The sequence below is a fragment of the Brienomyrus brachyistius genome, unplaced genomic scaffold (assembly GCF_023856365.1).
Source record: "Brienomyrus brachyistius isolate T26 unplaced genomic scaffold, BBRACH_0.4 scaffold35, whole genome shotgun sequence".
NCBI lineage: Eukaryota > Metazoa > Chordata > Actinopteri > Osteoglossiformes > Mormyridae > Brienomyrus > Brienomyrus brachyistius.
In genome coordinates this window covers 1,522,402-1,541,832 of record NW_026042310.1, presented here as the reverse complement: position 1 = coordinate 1,541,832, position 19,431 = coordinate 1,522,402, and the positions used below count along the sequence as shown (strand labels likewise).

At 46.4% G+C, this 19,431-nt stretch overlaps 1 protein-coding gene across 1 annotated transcript in view; it reads left to right on the top strand.

Moving 5' to 3' along the window:
* Positions 1 to 12,303: 12,303 nt before the first annotated feature.
* The window catches only part of galnt10 (UDP-N-acetyl-alpha-D-galactosamine:polypeptide N-acetylgalactosaminyltransferase 10 (GalNAc-T10)), a 34,882-nt gene continuing 27,754 nt past the window's right edge, over positions 12,304 to 19,431 (top strand). Inside the window, 1 exon segment of the mRNA XM_048997625.1 lies at positions 12,304 to 12,868. Within this exon segment, the coding sequence (XP_048853582.1) occupies positions 12,710 to 12,868 (159 nt within the window). The 5' untranslated portion in view covers positions 12,304 to 12,709.

Below are 19,431 nucleotides of genomic sequence, written 5' to 3'. Positions count from 1 at the left end.
AAATCTGAATCTGTTTTTTACACCACTCAGGAAAAGCAGTAAACAGGAAAGTGGCGGCATGTTCCGAATGCCTCAGGGCCAGTCGAGAAACTCATTGTCTTGCCGATGCTGATTACTTCAGAAAAGTCTCACAGGGACCATCTCTGATGTCCTTTCTCTTCTATATCTCCTCCCTGTTTTTTCCTTGAGTATCACTTGTGACCTGCACTAGGATAAGTGGTGGTAAGATGGATGGATGGATGGATGGATGGATGGATGGAATTTCTCTATAATTTCAAACAGATGAGATCACATCCGATAGGGGCACAGTGTGCGTCTCACGGTCAGTGTGCGAGACTTGAGAGCCCTGCCTACCACATTCATCAGATCTTGCCCTTCCAATTCCACCTCGTCTGCATTCCATGTACATCCATGTAATAACCTGCTTGCAACAGGATTACGTGTAACTTACTTTGGAATTTAACCAGAAACAAGACTAGAGAGTCTCGCCACCCTGTTCCTGGTCTACGAAGCTCATTACGATTTTGTCCGGTAAAAGGCCCAGCATCCTCTTGTCACATCCACTGACAGGCCGCACTGACTGCTCCTTCTGCGGCAGTGAGATATTATGCCCTCTGGCATAATGACAGCCTTTTATCACACACGCTTGCAGCTGTGTGATGACACTTTGTCCCACTAGATATAGTTAGGGCATGTCTGTCCGCGCTCATGAGGACCCCACGGCCCCAGCCAGCCACTAACTCTCAATAATGTTTAATCAATGCTCCTAAATCGCTAACATTTGTACAAAACACCTTTATTAATGAGTTCCTGGAGGAGATGAAAAGTGGGCAAACAGAAAGGCGGCAACGTTGAACCACCCATCTCTCCCGATGGGCAATAAAACTGACTGAATCCCACGGTCTCCACAGGTGAGCAAGTTGTCACTCAGACGGAAACACCTTTTGATGGACCCTCAGGGGCTGCCCAGAGTCCTGCCCAACTCAACCATCCACGATGGCTGTGTCCTTTTTCGAGGGGAGCCAGGACCCTCTTTGAAGCCTCCCAAGTGTGCTAGTGACCTGGGGGATGTTCCGCTATCTCTCTTAAGCCACATTTTCACAAGGAGCCTGTTTGAAAAAGGCCTTATGATGGGAGCTTGAAGTGGCTTGCAGGAGCACTTAACCCACCATTAAATATCTCAGATTTGCTTTAAATAAAAACTATATATATATATATATATATATATATATATATATATATATATATATATATATATATATATATATATATACACACGTATTCTGTGATGGGTTGGCACTCTTTGCTGGGTAACTCTCTGGGCGATGCGTACTTGACCGTACTCGCGTACCCATTTTACGTCATCTTCCATTGCTGAAGACCAGTTCCAATACTCAAGAACAGAAGTACAGAGAACGGGAAAATTCCCTGGATGTTGGTCTTGCTCCACCCCAAATATCATGGATACATCGGTTGCATTGTTACTGAACGAGACCGATCCAATGATTCAGTGCCTCCTAGGTTCAGTCTTGGAAGGCAAGTTAGCAAGACCGATCTCGGCAAGACCGCAAGTATGATCTTTTGATGTATTTGGTATTGAGAAACATTCTCTGTTTTGCGCCAGTAGCTTCTAGGATAGGCTCTGCACAGGACAAGCAGGCACGGAGGACAGATGGATGAACATACTGATATTCTTCCTGTCTGTATTTTTGTTGTGAATTCTTAGTCTCTCTCAGTACAGTCCAAATCAAGCATTCGTTCTCAAATCTTTAAGGAAAATCAAAAACTGAAAAATTCGCAAATTAAATATTCAACTCCACGCACCTTAGTGTTTGGTAGAGCAACTTTTTTGCTGAAATAACAGCTCTAAGAATTTTGAGGTAAATAGCCGCCCAGTGTTATGTCCTGCCTACCCACTAGTGTCCTCTCCTGGTCTGCCTATGCACTATCCATGCCTATTGTTCAGCTGTAGTACCTCTTGTTCCAGCTCTCTTGTGGCTCACTCCAGCTGCCTCCTGTTTTTTCCCTTATTAGGCTGGTATTTCTTAGTCCAGTGTCTAGGTCTGTCATGGATGTTGTTGTCTTGTGTATTGTTCCCTGCCTACTGTTTTTTTCCCTTGTTTTGAACCCATTGAAGTGAAATTTGGTTCCTGTGAGTGATTGCTCCTGTGAATAAACCCCTTTCTGTTTGGACCTTGTCTGCTGCCGTCTCCTGCATGCTTGATGTCATGACACATGTTGGTTGGACGTCTCCTGTCGACTCCAGATTCCAGAGAAAGCCGCAGATTCTCTATGGGATGCAGATCTGGATCTCTTGGTTCTGTCTGCTTTAACCGCTCCTGCGTTGCAACGGCTTGTGCTTAGGATCGTTCTTCCTGCTGCGTAATCGTAAATCACATGCGCGTGTTGCTTGCCGTGTTGCTCCCCAGGACATTTTAGGACGTTTAATAACCCTCTGAAAACCTTTCATTCCCAACCCAGCCTGAGCCCAATGCCGTCGAAATAAAGATCAATAAGAAGATACTAGATGGAATCATCTGTAAAACATCCTTTTATTGCCTTTCCAGCCCTGGAGTCTCGAACTCCCTCCCCTTTTGTTGCTCTTACCTGTGAGAGAGCAAGTCGTTGATTAATGCGGGTGCCGTTACATCTCAGGATTGCATTAAAGTGCCCAGTTAACCAGGGACCAAACCTCCTGATGGTATTTTCCCTCAAACGAGAGGCCTGTTCATTGATTCTCGGCGACGAGACGTGAATACCAGGATCGGACGTCGTGATGGCCGGCATATCCCGTGGCACTTTCTGATTTTCTGCATTTGACGGACAGTGGCTGAGAGACCAGAGCTTCCAGCAGCAGATGGGGGAAGCTGGGGCCAGACTGTCATGTACTTCTAATGAATTTATTCATTGATGGTAAATAGGAGTCATTCATTCACAGACTGTAACTGGGAGTCATTCATTCACAGACTGTAACTGGGAGTCATTCATTCACAGACTGTAACTGGGAGTCATTCATTCACAGATTGTAACTGGGAGTCATTCATTCACTGATTATAACTGGCAGTCATTCATCCTCTGACTGTAACTGGGAGTCATTCATTCACTGAGTATAACTGGCAGTCATTCATCCACTGACTGTAACTGGCAGTCATTCATCCTCTGACTGTAACTGGGAGTCATTCATTCACAGACTGTAACTAGGAGTCATTCATCCACTGACTTTAACTGGGAGTCATTCATTCACTGATAATAACTACAGTTATTCATTCACAGACTGTAACTGGGAGTCATTCATCCACTGACTGTAACTGGGAGTCATTCATCCACTGACTGTAACTGGGAGTCATTCATCCACTGACTGTAACTGGCAGTCATTCATCCACTGACTGTAACTGGGAGTCATTCATCCACTGACTGTAACTGGGAGTCATTCATTCACTGATTATAACTGGCAGTCATTCATCCTCTGGCTGTAACTGGGAGTCATTCATAAACTGGTTGTAACTGGGATCCATTCATTCACAGATTGTAACTGGGAGTCATAAATAAACCAATTGCAGTTGGGAGTCATTCATTCATGACAACACACTAAACAATACCGGATATATTTATATATGTATATTTTTTTAATTTTGCACCACATTAAATAAATAAGAGCTACAACTTTACTGTCCCCAGTCGGTGTGGTTTTTGATTTTGCTGGGGGGTAAAAGGACTTTGCAGGTGATGACTCAGCTCCCTGATGACACTATGGGGTGCCAATAATACTGGAGGAATCAAACCACCATGCAAAACATGTCTGTCCCATCCAAGGGCATAACATTGGGTTAAGCATGAGGGAGAGGTTAGGAGAGGTTGATGCCCATGGTTCCATTGCATGGCATATTGCACAATATGGCCCAGGCCCAGAAAACCTCACACATGCGGGATGCAGACCTCCTGCAGTCAGTCTGCGGAAAACGAGGCTTCAAGAGGCCTGTCCATGACCTTTCGAATCCAGGGAAGGAGAACCACTGCTGGAGGCCTACAAATAATTGAATGCAAACCCACAAAACTGTATTAATCGAAGCCTGAATTATATCAAAAACATGATTTTTAGGTCAGGCGAATGATATTGGATACACAGCGAGTGTTATGAATGTCCTCTGTAATTCCGAGATCTATCAATCCACTGTTTAGGCTGTGTGATTAATGTTGCATCACTTGCAATATTTGCATTGCCAGACAAAGAAATTATCCACCCCCCCCCCCAGGTTCAGATGCATTCCTCATTCCTCTCTCCATGATATATACGGTAACAGTCAAAAGTCTGGACACAGAACCTGTGCCCAGAACTCGTGGAAACTCTGGAAGCTGCTTGAAAGAACGCCGAGAGTCTGCAACCCTGTCATCACAGCCCAAGGGGGCTATTTTGAACGGTGTAACATTTAAACATGTAAAGATGTTGAACACTTCTCTTGGTCGTTGCAGTATTTCAAATATATTACTTCATTGCCTGAAGGTCATTTACTATAAGGTGAATGTCATAGTTAAAATAGAGAAATATGCATTAAAAGCAGATGTGCCCAGACTTCTGACTGGCACCCTACCTATGATCCATGATCAATTAAGGCTCTGATCGGTCTGTCCCTTTTATTTTTCGGCCACTTAAGGCTTTGATTGGTCCAGTCCTTTTATTTTTCTGCCACTTAAGGCATTGATTGGTTCATTCCTTTTAACCCTGTCAATTAGCCAGTGCTGGTAAAATGAACAAAAAGGGACCTCAGACAGACCACTGAAGGGTAATCCGGGGCTCATCGTTCATTCCGCTTTTTGAGTCCTTTCTCCTTTTTCATACACTCACGGCAGAATAGCCACTCGTTAGCAGATATCTAATTAATTCCCCTTTTAATTTTTTTCTCCCCAAAGCTACCAGTGCCTTACTGTGGCTTTCATAATTGTCCTCGCCGACCTTCCCGCAAAACACAACCGACTGTGTCTGTTCCTCCGGCTTATGCATATTTCAGCAGCGTCTCCGCCGGCCCCCCGTCGACCCGGCAGCGCGCCACCGACGCCGTTGCATATCCACCGGTGCCTCCTGGGATTTTTATCCCGGCGTGACGGAGCCTAATTTTTGATATCGGTCTCAATTAAACCATGAAGGTCAAAGCTGCAGGTTTTATATTTCGAGGAGGGAGAGAGAAAAAGTGACATTACCGTTATTTAATTGCTTAGCTGGCGCCTTCATAAAGAGGTTTAACTGTAGCAATGCGGGTTAAGTACCTCACTCGTGGCTAAAATGGCCAATCGTCCGCAGAAACGAAGCAGTGATGGGTATAATCCCTGTGTTACTAGCTCGGCTACAAAGAGAGAACGATATTATACAGGAAAAGACATGGATGAGCATTAATGGTACAACAGCACCAGCCTGTAACGCACTCAGATTTCCCCGATCCCGCTCCTGCACGTTTGCGGTTGACTATGATTTGTCTGAAACTTTTGGGGGAGGGGGGGGGGATCCCCTCATCTGTCATTCATCAATGCAAAACATATCATTTGCTCATGATAAGGTTGGCTCACCCTTGTGCTCTCCGCCTTAAAAAAAATGTATAATCGCTGCCTGGCTGTCAAGTCTCGGGAAAGTGTGCAGGATCAGACATATAATTTTAAATATGAAATTACGGTAGAATTACATGAAAAGGTGGGGATCAAAACCCCCTTGACTCAGACCCACCTGTGCAGTTGTAATATGATACACTAATCCATCTATGTTCAATCCCCTCCATCTGCAATGGCCACGACGGAACAACCTGTCCCTGATGTCTGATTTGACGTTTTTTTTCCTTTCAAGTGGAGGAAAGATTCGCTTCTGTGGCTCCGTCAACATCAGACGCCTCTGTCACCCGCAGCGACACACAAGCATGCTGGTGTGAATATGAATCAGGGTCCCTGACGCTGCACATTCTCTGTCTGCCCAGCGGTTTTCCTGCCGAAAACCACGGGCCACTGCAGGACGGGTGCCGACCCTCTCCCGTGGGACTGTGAGTTCGGACGTATGCTTATATTTTACATCTTTTTATTTAGTAGAGGTAACCAAAGTGACGTACAATCAAGAAAGTGGGACAGACCCTGGAGCAATTAGACGTTAATGGCTTTACTCATGGGCTCAGGGGTAACGTCACCAGCCGACCCTGGGATTTGAACCGACAACCTTCTGCACCGAGAGCTTGCTGTCTGCCTTATGGTCTCTTATGATTCCTCGGCTTGGTTTCCGAGAAAGGGGGCTCTTTTTCGGCTGAATGACATCGGCTTTTACGGCTCGTTTTCTGCTCTTCCTCTGCTGCGGATACGTTTACCGTAACGTTTACCGCACCTCGCTAGGTGCTGCGATCCTGAACGCTGACACCCCCCTCTCCACCCCCATCGCTCTAGGGGACCCGATGACAGAGTGGGATCCGAGAACAGCGCGTCCGCTATCAGTGCTAAGTGCGCCGGTGCACATCTCAGCGCCGACAGTCTCACATTGTCATTTCTCGCCCTGCGGAAATGCGAGAGAGCGAGAGGGAGGGATGAAGACGGGGGGAGGAAACATCGGCGGGGCGGACGCTGGCAGGGACGCGATTCCCACTCATTTCTGTGTTATTTCTGGACCCGCGACACAATCTCTGTCCTGATGAACTGCACACACTTATGTTCTGCTGAAAATTACAGCCGCCATCCAGATAGGTACCATGTGCGAACTTGCGCAGCAATGCAGTAAACAGTGTTTCCTAATCCGGTCAGCGGGAAGACAGTCCACATTTTTGCTCCCTCCCAGCTCCCAATACACCTGTACCAGGTACTCAATGTCCTTAATTTAACTGTTTTGTGTGGGGGGGCTGGGATCTGGGAGGGAGCAAAACTATGGACTGTCTGGGGGTCCCTGCGGACCGGATTGAGAAACACTGCATGGAACTGTAAGCATGTTATGGGTAAGCCCTATGATGGACTGGCATCCCATTCAGAGTGTCCCTTGCCTTGTACTCTGTGCTGCTGGGCACAAACTCTACCCCGCCCCCGTCCTCAATTGGCATCTAGAAGGTGGTGGAAGTATGGATGGATGGATGGATGCATGAATGCTTGAATGATGCACTCGTCAGGAACAAACAGTAACAATAACAGTAACTTCCTGCAGGACATGCTTTCCTTCTGAGGGATTATCAGATAAAGCAGCCTCGTTCGGCTCCATTGGAGGGCACAGCGGCCTGTCACCATAGCCCATGAGCCATTCGGGCCGGACAGCGTGGGGAGGATCGCCGCGGTCTCGCGTACCAATCAGCCACCGCAACCTTCTCCACTAGCGCATGTCTAGGCAGGACGCTTTTAGTTCCTGTTGCCGGAATCGTCGGAAAAAAACGCAACTACGACACCGAGTACGATAGAACATCTGCTTGGGCCAGACGGGGAAAGACATTAGCAAGTTTTGGAAACAGAATGTTCTTGTGCAGCAACAATGGTCCTGGAAAGTCTAGAGTGTCTAGTGTACTGTTTTAAGTCCATGGAGCACTTGGTCTTGTTAGGGGCTCAACAATGAAGTGACTTTGCAGGCGCTGGGATTTGAACCAACAACATTCTGGTGATATTAAGTCCTAACCTACTGAGTTACATACCGCATCCCACGTGATCAAACTGACGATTGCTTGCTGAAGGCGAGGATGTTGGCAAAGAATAACAGGGAGGAACATAAATAATTGGCACCAGTACATCATGCTATCACAAACCCAGCTGTGCTGGTACTTCATACTATCATCCCCCCATAGTCCTAGCCCATCGCTACTCCACAGCAGCACTTTCAGGAGAAATGTCATCTCGGGTCATAAATAGATTATTTAACCACCGGCACTGAGGCACTGAAGAAAGGGAACGAAGTGGCATCAATAACGTGGGGAGGGGGTCAACTCAATGAAATTATGCCCCCCCCCTTCCTCCCGGGACTGATCTTTCAAGTAAACATGACAACAGGTATCGATTTCACATGAAGTAAAACAATGGATGTCAATATCGGTGCCGTGAGAGGGAAACTCCGCCGTGTGGAATATTAAATGGTTTACGAGCCAGACAAGACGGGGGAAAGTCACGGCCCCCATCTCTGACCCTCCACCCACCCTCCCCCAGGTGAGGAGCCGAATCTCCAGCAACAGCAGCTTGATTCTCGAGGGTGGGCCTGTGCACCAGCGGCACGTAAACGACTTTCTGGCCAAGGTGCATGTAATCATCGTGATGGTCGAGCAATGGGAAAGGATGTGCAAAGGATTCCAGGGAGCAAAGTCTGGTCATACAGACAGACAGACAGACAGACAGATAGATAGATAGATAAATAGATAGATAGATAGATAGATAGATAGATAGATAGATAGATAGATAGATAGATAGATAGATAGATAGATAGATAGCACTAAACAGTTACAGAGCAAAATTCCAGGAAAACAGGAAAGTAGTTAATTGGATAAGATTGTCACCTGACTTTGCCCCGCCCCTTGAAGTCACGCCCCTTCTTAGTGTGATGACTCAGATAGACTGATACTATTGAGGCATCACAGTTATGCGGACAAAGAACAACAGGAGTGACGCCGACGGCAACATCAGGTGTGAATAAAAGGTGAGACCCTGCCGTCTGTGTTGTTTAAAATAGAGTTTGTGTACCTCAGCAGGTGGGGTTCCACGCAGACTCTTATTAACTTCACGTGGCTGCCCTGGGGCGCGCCGAGTTCTGGAGGCAGGAGGGGCGAGCTCTGACTCACCTCTAAACGGTACGCCTCGTGAGCTTGGTGAGAGATCAAGAAGAGGAGAGAGGCCAGAATCGCGCCCGGCGACAACGACAGCATCGCTCAATTAAAGCTCCCTGTAGGACCGACGGCAATTCGACGGCCGGATACCACGCAACAGTCCAGAAAGCGTAAACGCCGCCCGCAGTCACACGCACCCTCAGGGACCGCGGACGGCCAGAGGCCTGCAATTTGAAACATCTATCCGTGACCGAGGGAGTTGCAGCGCGTCCACGACTGTCCAAACAAAAGATCTTAACTTTGAGCCCTAGGGGACTGTACTGTGTCAAACAAGCGTGAGAAAACAGGAAAGACCAGCATATTTCTGAGCTGAATATACATATAATGCCCATAAATGTTCAAAAATAACACCTGGCATGGGTGTGTTACTTCCACGTTGACTTCAATTCACCAAAACTGGGAAATAATGTTCTTCCGGTGATGTTTTACTACATCTCGCAACAAATTTATGTTACAATATATATCTTGTCATTTTCACTTAGTGATGTTCAGGTGCAGTGTTCAGGACTGGCATCCTGTCTGATGTGTCCATGTTGAGTCCCCCCCCCCCCCCCCATCCCCGACACCCCCAAGACCCAGCACTGGATAAACATTTACATGATGGAGGGATTCATAGAGTATTCATAGAATATCACCAGTTGAAATCCCAGTGATCCAGTGCGATTTCTCCATCGGGCCCCTGAGCGAGGCCCCTAACCCTCTCCATCGGGCCCCTGAGTGAGGTCCTTAACCCCTAGTTGCTCCGGGGTCTGACCCTGCTTTCTCGAAAATGTACATCGCTTCGGATAAAAGCGTTTGCAAAATAAATAAAATGTAAAACGTTTTTTACAAAACCTTTTAATGCATGACTTACATTTGTTATTTTGTTAATATTTTACGGGACATGCAACTGCACAGCAGAGGTTGCGGCGGTGAAAGTGAGTCAAATCCCTCTTCCCCAGCATCCATTTAAACCCAACAGCCATTGAGGTAGTATTAACCAGTATGAGTTCAGGTCCATACCCACAACGACCCGGCGCTCCTGAACAGCATTGCTGTATAGGATAATTCTGGACAGGATATATTGGGGAACTTATGGAAAAAAAAATAATGAACGCAAAATAAAAGCGCAGCTGAGATGCCCTTCGGCAGATGACTATGCAGGACATGACCTCATGCACGTTTCACTTTCGTCTCACATTATGTCAAGGCCCTGTGATCAGTGTCCAGGCCAGATGTTCCTTCTAATTAAGTGAATCCTCTTCAGCTCTCATTCGGGGCAGCATCTGTCAAGTCTCAAACACTGAAACATGGTAGGAAAGAAGATAAATATGGAATGTCTTTAGGGAATGCACATGCCTATTTACTTGCATTTAACAGCGGGAAAACTCTCTTTCTTGCAGTCACCCTTAAATGGAGTCATAATATTCCCCTCTGATTTGCCACCTCGCCGAGCAGGACTTAACATTCTGCACGCTGGTGCTGATTTCTCCCTGCAGCTGGATATTTATGTGGTCTTCTGGACATATAATGGGCTGCTCTTTTATATTTGCGAAGCGCTGCCAAGCTGGCATTTGATTGGGTGAGCCACAGACCAATGGCTGAGCTGCCTTTGACCTTTCACCTCCCTCTATGATTGGTCCCGGGCAAGGTTGTGATACCGAAGTGATTTATAGCACCTGTGGGATGTTAGCATCTAATGTCAGCTGACTCCGTCCTCCCTAAACCCCATTAAAGCTTAAAATCTTTGGAAAGACTATTCCAAGAGTGTTTCAGGCTAGCAATTAGCACGCATCATCTTTTTGCTGTGAAACACTTTGGCGAGGGGCCAAATGTCGATAAAATAACCTCAGGCTCTATATTAGATACATTTATATGAATCACTGCCCATTATTTGTTAGAATAGATGTAACAGACGTTTAAAACCTCTATGTTTTACTCCATCATTCATTTACGTATAACAGCTAGATGAATTGAGGAAACAGACCATAATGCTATAATTCATCACCATGGAAACATTAGTCATTCCATTTTCAGCCCCTTCATCTTGGTTTAGGATAGAGCTCCTTTCTGGTACTTAAGGACGTTTTGTAGCGTGTTTTAATTAACACCTGTTTGACGCCTGAATCGCTAAGTACGATGTCTCCCTACCAAAGGATCACGTTAACGACCCAATTAAGCACTGACGTGCAGTGAAGAGGAGTAGAGGAGCGGTGAAGAGGAGCAGACCGCGTGGATGCTGAGGATTAAGGCACGTTCTCTTGGGTTTAGGATACCTGTCCTTTTTTTCAACCTGCGTCGTTGGGAAAGGTCAGCGATTAGTGGCCAACAATCCCGACGACGCAAGATTCCGTGTGATTTAGGTTAGGGAACTGATGTCTTATTATCCTCCCATACAAAGTACCCCCCCCCCCCTCCTCCCGACTTGTGTCCTCTTCTGCCTGGATGACAGGCTCCAGAAGTATCGAAGAGCCTTGACTGGATAAGCAGGCCTCATAACATCCCCCACCCCCAGCACGGGGACCCTCTCTGCCCTGTTAGTAACCAAACCCAACAGAAACCTTTATGTTTCTCTCTACGTGATGAGAATGTTCATGTGGTGGACAAGCTGGGATGGATGGATGGATGGATGAATGGAGTAACCAAATCAGTAATTGTAAAATCTTTTCAAGACTCAAAACACACTTTGTGTCATCTAAATTATTATAGGACACTCATTAAGAACCTCCATCCATTCATACATCCATCCATCCATTTTGTATACCTCCTTGTATGATTCAGGGATGCGGGCATCCTGAGCCCATCCCAGATGCTATGGGCAAAAAGCAGAGCATAACCCAGTACGGGGCGTATATTATACAGAAAACCACGTTTCTTTGACTACTAAACCTCAACAGTGCCGTGAAAAAAAAAAAGAAATTAGGCTGCAAGTATGACTCGCGTAATTAGTTAATCGTTGTCAAAAACAATGTTACACAGTTTTTTCATTAAGGTGTGTATGTAAACTTTCTATACTCCTGGGAGATTAGTCAGCACCAAAAAAAGTTTGTATGTAATTCCCAAAAACGAAAATGCAATTAATTAAAGCTAACACAGTGCCTAATCGCATTGCATGTTCTTTCACTTTCTTTCAGCCGGACGTACCTTTTCCTTATTAGGTTGTAAATAATAATACGGAGCTTGGGCGTTGTTAGGTCGTATTACTCGGAGCCCCGAGTATTTTAACCCAGATGCCAAAAAAAGCGTCAAGCCCCAGGTTAACTTGACTTAGCCCGTGATCTTTTCAATGGCTAGGAACTCCTTCGATGCGGAGTGCATGCCAACGATGTTATACCATTTTATTCGCAGAATTTCATAGACATACTAATCCGACAAATCGATCGATTATATCAAAATACGGGCACGTTATTTGTAACATCACTTCACCTGACGGATTGTGCCCTCAGCTAATAAAGGCGCCCCGATTTCAATTACAATCGTTTTTACTGAATTTTCTGGTGCTTCAATAGTTAACGTGCACAAGCAACAGCCTGCGCCCGTAATAAAACGTAAGAGCGACTTGCAGTCACTTCTCCGGTTGCACATGTACGGCGGCTGCAGTCTGCCTCTGCGTGTCTGCGCGTTAACGCCATAAAGGGCTGCATGGATTCATCTAACGGGAATATAAACACGTCATGAAAAGATTTTATATAATCTAAAGCAAAAAAAAATGTTTATTATGTATTGCCCCGGTAAGTAGGCGCGCGCTTCCCCAATCAGGGCCGCGGTAACGCCCCCTAGCGGAAGCGCCGCGCAAGTCAGATCAGCGCCGCGTCGCCTCGGAGTGAAACTTGTCTCCACCTGGATAAAGCCGGACTTGGGGCTTTACTGTCCGGCGAGCGGGAGAGAAAAAGAAAGGGAAAGAAAGAAGGAAAGGCGGAGAGACGATGCGACGGAAACAGAAGCGACTGCTGCAGTTGGCGGGGCTGCTGCTGGCGGCTCTGCTCTTCCTGCCCAACGTGGGTCTCTGGTCCCTCTACCGGGACCGGGTGTTTGAGAACTCGCCGGGGATCGCAGACGGGCCGGCCGGCATCGCGCAGGTCCAGGTAAGGGAGCAGTAAGTGGATGTGCGTGCCGTGCATAGCGATGCATGCGGCTTCCTGGTTTGGAAAGACTCGCCGCGGAGCGGACGGGAGCCGGCAGCGGGGAGCTATGCGCTGGTAGAAGGGCTCGGCCGGCGCCTTTGCGGCGTGGAGCCCCTGCGCGGCGACGGCGGCGCTCCTGCTGTTTTCCCGTCTTTTTAACCCTAACCCTCCTCTTCCCCCCTCTCTCCAAGTCCGGTCTGTTGCGTATGTTTGAGTCTGATTGTGCGTTTATTTCCGAGCGAGAGGCGAAGAGGCCAGCGACCCTGCGACAGGATCGACTCGCTTTCAGTCCCGGAAAACTTTTGCGGCGTGTCGTCGCCGATCCTGCGGGCTGTCCTCGCTTGGGGCTCCGGCTTCGTGGCGTGCTAGGAACCCGGAGTCGCCACCCCAGCAGCGGGCAGGCTCATCCTCTGCTCCGTTGCGGAATTGCGTAGCCCCCCACCGGCTTGCCGTGCTTTCCGTAGTCGGACCAGGCGTGCTGTCACCCGCGGACTGTCGGCGTTCATACGCCCTCATAAACTGCGGGACCCCCGGCAAGATTAAGCTTAACTTTAAATGAGCCCCAGCCTAGGCCCTTTGCATCCACCTTTAAAATGCAACTAGTTGCAAAACGGTGATCCGTTTTTTTCCCCGATTTACTGGCATAAAAAGTAAATAAATATTCCAGAATATGACAGTACTTAACTGCGATTATACAGGGTATTTATTTTATCAAGCTTGTATTAATTTTTTTAGATGTGCTGAAGTGTGCTGCATTAAATTAAGCAACAGTTGGGCGGTACTTTTTTCATTTGATGACCCTGTGTAATTTGATCCGCGGGATTAACCTTATTTCCTAAACCCGGGTTTCGCTTTAAAGGCATTTCCCCTATTCGTTGGGATTATTAATGTGAGTTTTTAGGTTAAGAACTTAAAGAAGCTTGGGGCTGATTTGGTGCGCAGGTCTTTTCCACCGCTATTGCATGGTATCCATGCCCTGGTCTGGTGCGCTGTTAGGTTTGTCTGTGGCATTACGGTCTATTTAATTGGACTGGCCCATTGTTTATCTAATTAATTAATGAAGTTTTAATACGTACCCCAAAGCATCTAAATAGTTTGAAATGTGCGTGACTGCAGCAACAGACCTGAATCTTCAATTAACAAAATAATAAAAAAAAATCGTTATTTAGGATTCCTGCATTTCCGTGATTTTCTCCTCCTTTGCAATTATCAGGGTGCTAATATTAGACGCGGTTATTTGCGTTTTATATGGGCTGCGGTTAACAAATAGTCCCTTCTGAAGATCCGGGCAAATTTTTAAAATTATTTTTACAATGTAATGCGATAGGTCAGGTTTTAATTTGCTCTGGTTATCAGAGCTATTAATCTTCCCAAAGAACATTTTATGTACTTCCTTGGGAACCGGGAACAGGCAGGGATGATACTGCCATTGCTGACTGAAATGTAATACGGTGAATATCAGACTCGTCAGGGTTCGTAAAAGGCAGATTAAATAAACAGGGGTGAAATATTCCATCGAACCTCCTTCATCAGAAGAAAATATTGATTTCCAAAATTCCTCCTTAATGTTTGCACAGTGAGATAAAATAAAAAATAAAAAGTACCTGTTTAAGTTATAAGCCTATTAAGTCTTACTGGCTATTGCATGTGATGTTCTCTCTCTGTCCCTTGAAATCCGTTTGTCCAAGTCAGAAGGACATTTTTTGTTCCCGGTAAATAATTAAAGGCCTTATATTTAACAAAGATAAATATTAGCACAGTGTGTTGGGGCCTGCGGGTAATTTCAGTGTTTGATGTGTTAATCTTTCAGAGTTAGATGCTATGAGACTTGAGTCTTGGGTCCCCCCCCCCCCCCCCCCCCCCCAAGTATCATACATTCAGTTTGGTTCTGTTCCCCTGGATCAGAGACAGAAACAGGCATACAAGAGGGGTTTGTTCACCGTTAGGCAGAGGAAAGCCATCTTCTCCTTCCCAGACAAGGCAGTGCCTTCTTCCCCGGAGGCCGATCCCACCAGGGCTGCCCGTGCCCCAACCTGCTCTATATTCTCCTCAGGGCCCTGAAGTCGCCGGCAGGTGTTTTCGAAGGCCGAGCTTAGCGGAGCGTCTCCAGGGACCATTTCGGCGGGGCGATGATGGGGCCCCAAATGATCAAGCTGGGGGTCAATTTAAATGTGACACATTCGGGCCCCGTAAGTGTGGTACAGTTGGACATTAAGCGTTGGTGACAGCTTCGGATGACAGTTTCCGAACCTTTAACTCAAAATGACCTCGTAGCACCAGGCTTTTGTTTAGTGCGGGGGGTGCGGGACCCGTTCCATGGAGGGCCGGTGCGGGTTTTTGGGATGGCCTCTCAGTCAGCCAATAATGAAACTGGTTATCAGCTCCAGTCCTGGGGATCCGCTGTCATTGGCCTGATTGAGAGGCCGTCCCAAAAACCCGCACCCACACCGGCCCTCCATGGAGAAGGTCCCCCTACCCAGGTCTAGCGGCTTCAGCGGGTTTGGCTTTTGTGCCCACAATCAGCAGGTCGCCAGTTCAAATCCCGTGCTTGGCAGAGTAGCTGCATCTATGTTGGGCTTTTGAGCAAGACCTTTCACAACCCCAAAAGTATTCCAGGGCGGCTGGAGGGATTGCTGCCCCTGTGCTCAAACCTTAACTTTCCCTCTCACCTCTATATCTGTGCATGTCAAAGAGAGCAACATGGAATATATGGAGGAGAAAAAAAAACACATTCCTATGTACCTGTTCTCGTACTTGGTAAGTAAAGCTTAATTTCATTTTAAGTATATTGTTAATAGTATTTTATCAGTCTCTCTCTCTCTCTCTAAACATCCCTGCAAAGAGACCGTCGGCGTGTATTTCTTTGTACTTCGACAATTCATGGGCGCAACAGGCTTGACGGTGAAGTTGGCGGTACGGTAGCCAAGGAGGAAAGGCCCTCGTGAATTTTGACAAACAGGTTGTGCCAGCTGGCAGGGAAGCAGACGCCTAAACTAGCGGGGTTTGTCTGCCGTGCCCTCCTGGGTCCTTACCGGCTTTCGACAGAGTAACCGGTGACATTTGTGGGGGTGGGGGGGGGGATGCACCAGCAATCCGGGAGCGGGGATACTTGACCGTGAGGCAGTCTCGAAGAGACTGGATTAGTAGGTCTCGGATCTTCGGGGCTACGTTAATATCCTGGAGCGGATTTTCGTTTTGTGACGCTAAGCTTGGCCTGGTGATCAAGTGTCAGTTGTTAATATATGGATTTTCCAAGGGGCTTCAGAGCTAACTTTCACGATGAAGCTTTTGCGGAGTCACATCCTTGGTTCTTATCTTCTGTCCTCAAAATGTAACGCGTTATCCGGAGATCAGTGCACACTGGAGGCAACCAAGTTAAGTGGCTTCGCTCAACCCTTAGTGTCGCGTCTGAATAACGTCGAATTGAAATGTCCGTTTTCTTCACTGCCTCAGCCTCGGGGCTTTGAGCGTTAATTTGTAACCCGAGGTGCTCGTCCGTCCCATTTCCCCAGGCAAATTCACCTTCTTTGCGTTCTGGGCAGGTTTCTGTAGAAATAATCTTCTGTGTGCCTCTCTGGGTGCGTCTCTGTAGAGGGGTGGGAGCACAAATTACAGCAAAGTAGTAAACTGGTACATTTTACTACTTTGCATGTTACTTTTACATTTTACTGGTACGACGCTTTTAGATTGACGTAGGTAATCAGTTACGCAAACCGTTACGCAAGTCAGATTTTAAGCTCGTCGGATTTACCTTCCCGTACCATTCAAAGATGCAAGTCAAAAATGACTACGATTTTCTTTTTTTTGCATAAATCTGGATTTTACACAAGTTGAGCTGGGTATATAGAAAAACACTACCACAGATGGACGTGTGTGTGTGTGTGTGTGTGTGTGTGTGTGTGTGTGTATACACGTGGTGCAAATTTGATTCCCACCTGGAAATGGGCAGTGTAGCGATTACGGAAATTTACATCACAGTTTCACCTTCTGGGAGACGGCCTTGTTGTAGTCCCTTTGAGTAGAGCACTAGCGTGAACTGTTCTAGAAAATTCATAGATGTATTTAAATTAACAAATGACTGCAAATTGCCTAGGTGGACAAAGCACGGCCCACGTGAACGTCGTTGATGGTAATTTGACGGAAGGAAGGCAGTAATGCGGACTTGGCCCCTGCTCTCTTCATGACTGTGCTGCTAAGAGTGATCTGAGAGTTACTGGGTCAAACGTACCTCGCTGTCAGGGGTAATTATTAACCTAAATAGAGAAACCCTGCCCAGGCCGTTCCTACCTCCAGCTGTCACTTATTGGGAGGTCCGAAGTGCCTCGTTCGTCATACGCCTTTCTTTTGCCAAGGTTTAGGTGCCGCCATCGCAGTGGAGCCTATTCTTAGCTCCAGATTTTGAAACTTTCCCCACCTACATTTTTTTTTTCTTTCATATCGCTCTCCATTTCAGATCGAGCAGATCAGGTTTGTCTGTGCAGTTAATGGGTGACGTTCATAATTAGCTGGAACATCTACCTGAATGATTTCCCCCCCCCCATATCGATTTTGGCCTTCGTTTCACGTAAGGTGTCGGGAGAGTGATGCACAACTGGAAATTGGCTCCAACTTCCACTCAGACTTGCTCGGTGTATAGACTTTCTGAGCGGCTGAGTCTTTTTGAAGAGGCAGCGATGCCTGCGATGGCATTAGTGTAGCTGTTAGCACAGATAAAGACCTCGTTCTTCAGAGTCATCTCTGCAAAGGGGATCAGCGCGACCGCATTCCTGGGCCAGACCCAGCTTGATGTGCTCAAACGGCGCCCTATCACCTTTAAGTACGCCGGGTGAAGTTCTCGTGATGCAAGGCAGATGCGACAGAAGATGATGCAGTCCCTGCTCTCCTGTTTATAATCCTTGCAGGTTCGGCCACCTATGCAGGAAACATTTTAAAAGCAGGTTTGCAGCTTGTTGTTCGCTGGAAATGATTTTGACGTCGTTTGGCGTCCGGAGTTTCTTGCACTCTTCAGTGTGCTTGACATCTGGGATCGTTTTGCCATTTTTATTGGGCGAAGAGGCTGTTCACGTGTTTATTTTTTTCTTCCTTCTTTCTTCGAAGTATTCCCTGGATCTCGTGAGGCCTCGCTTGAAGTGGGAAATGCGGCTCCTGCAATCCCATTAGCTGCCTAGTGTGTACGGATGTACCGTAGCTGCTCGTTAAGCTCGTTCTCAGGTTGGCCAATCAGGTGATGTGTTTTTTTTTTTCTTTCTCTCTCTCAAATTCCCAGATCGTAGCTATCCTTACAGCTCACACCATACAGCGCTCACAGAAAGCCTTGGGACGCTTGCTTAATTCTGTAAAAGTCATGCAAATTTATTGGTTTAATAACAAAAATTATGCATTTTTATAAATAAATCGCATTAGAAGCGGCCAATAGTTTTAAGTAAAACATTCATCTCAAGTAGTAATAAATTGAAACCCAAATTATGGCTCTGAGAGAGCTGTTGTGAGTTTAAAAAGTTAATCGTCAAGCAGTCTCGTTGCGTGCTTTTTAATTAGTAACACCTTTGCAATAATGTAAAACACCAAACATTTGTGTTTAGTATCCATTTGGGAGCCAGTGACTGCAATTAATTGCAAAATAGCAAGAACGGAAATGAGTCGGTCAAGAAAAAATAATAAAAAGGAAATGTCTGTGTGGATGATATGTGCGGATATATTAAACATCGCTTGTCAATGGACTTTTGTTATGAAACCGATGCATTTGCGCTGTATATAATGCAGATTTGTATGAACACTGCTAGGGAATCTGTTTGACAAGAGGTCTGTGCTCCTCACCCAACACTATAACATCACGACCCATCTCAAAAATATAGAGCTTTTTTTTCTCTTGAATCAACTGTCATTCCCATTTTTGCCCAAATTTCCTATGATAACCCAAAAGAACATGACTAGAGTCTTAAGGAAGCCATAATTTCTTATCCCTTTGCTCAAAAGCTGTGGACAGGTAGTAGGGTGGAGTTTTCTTTATGATCACTTCAGCCCTTTTTGAATGCAAAATCCTTGCACTTGTAAGTAATTGACTGCTTGTGGATTGTTATGATGAGTTGATATGTTATTGTTATGATGGTCCTGGGTTTCCTGCCTTTGCCAGGATACCGTGTCATCTGGGTGCTGGACTGCGTGCCAGCCAATCGGGTCTGAGCCAAGATGGCGTCGTTATGGTTATAGCAGAGGGAGGCGGGTTCTCTGTATCTTCTTGCAAAGGGCACCGCTGGGTCCGGCCAGCCAAACCGGTCCACCGCAACGGCTCATGACTTCTAGAGGTTGTGGTTCCGAACTGGACTGCATGTTTCCTCTGCCGTTAAGTTGCGACCCAAAATTTAGATATTTTGAGCCAAATTTATTTTATTTTAAATTAGAAAAAATAAGTGCAGTAACAGTGGCACAAAGCCTTCTTGCACTGTTTAAAAAAACAAAAAAAAGTCTGACATTAGGGGGGAAAAAATTAAAACCACCATTTCGATACTCGATTCTGTGCATCA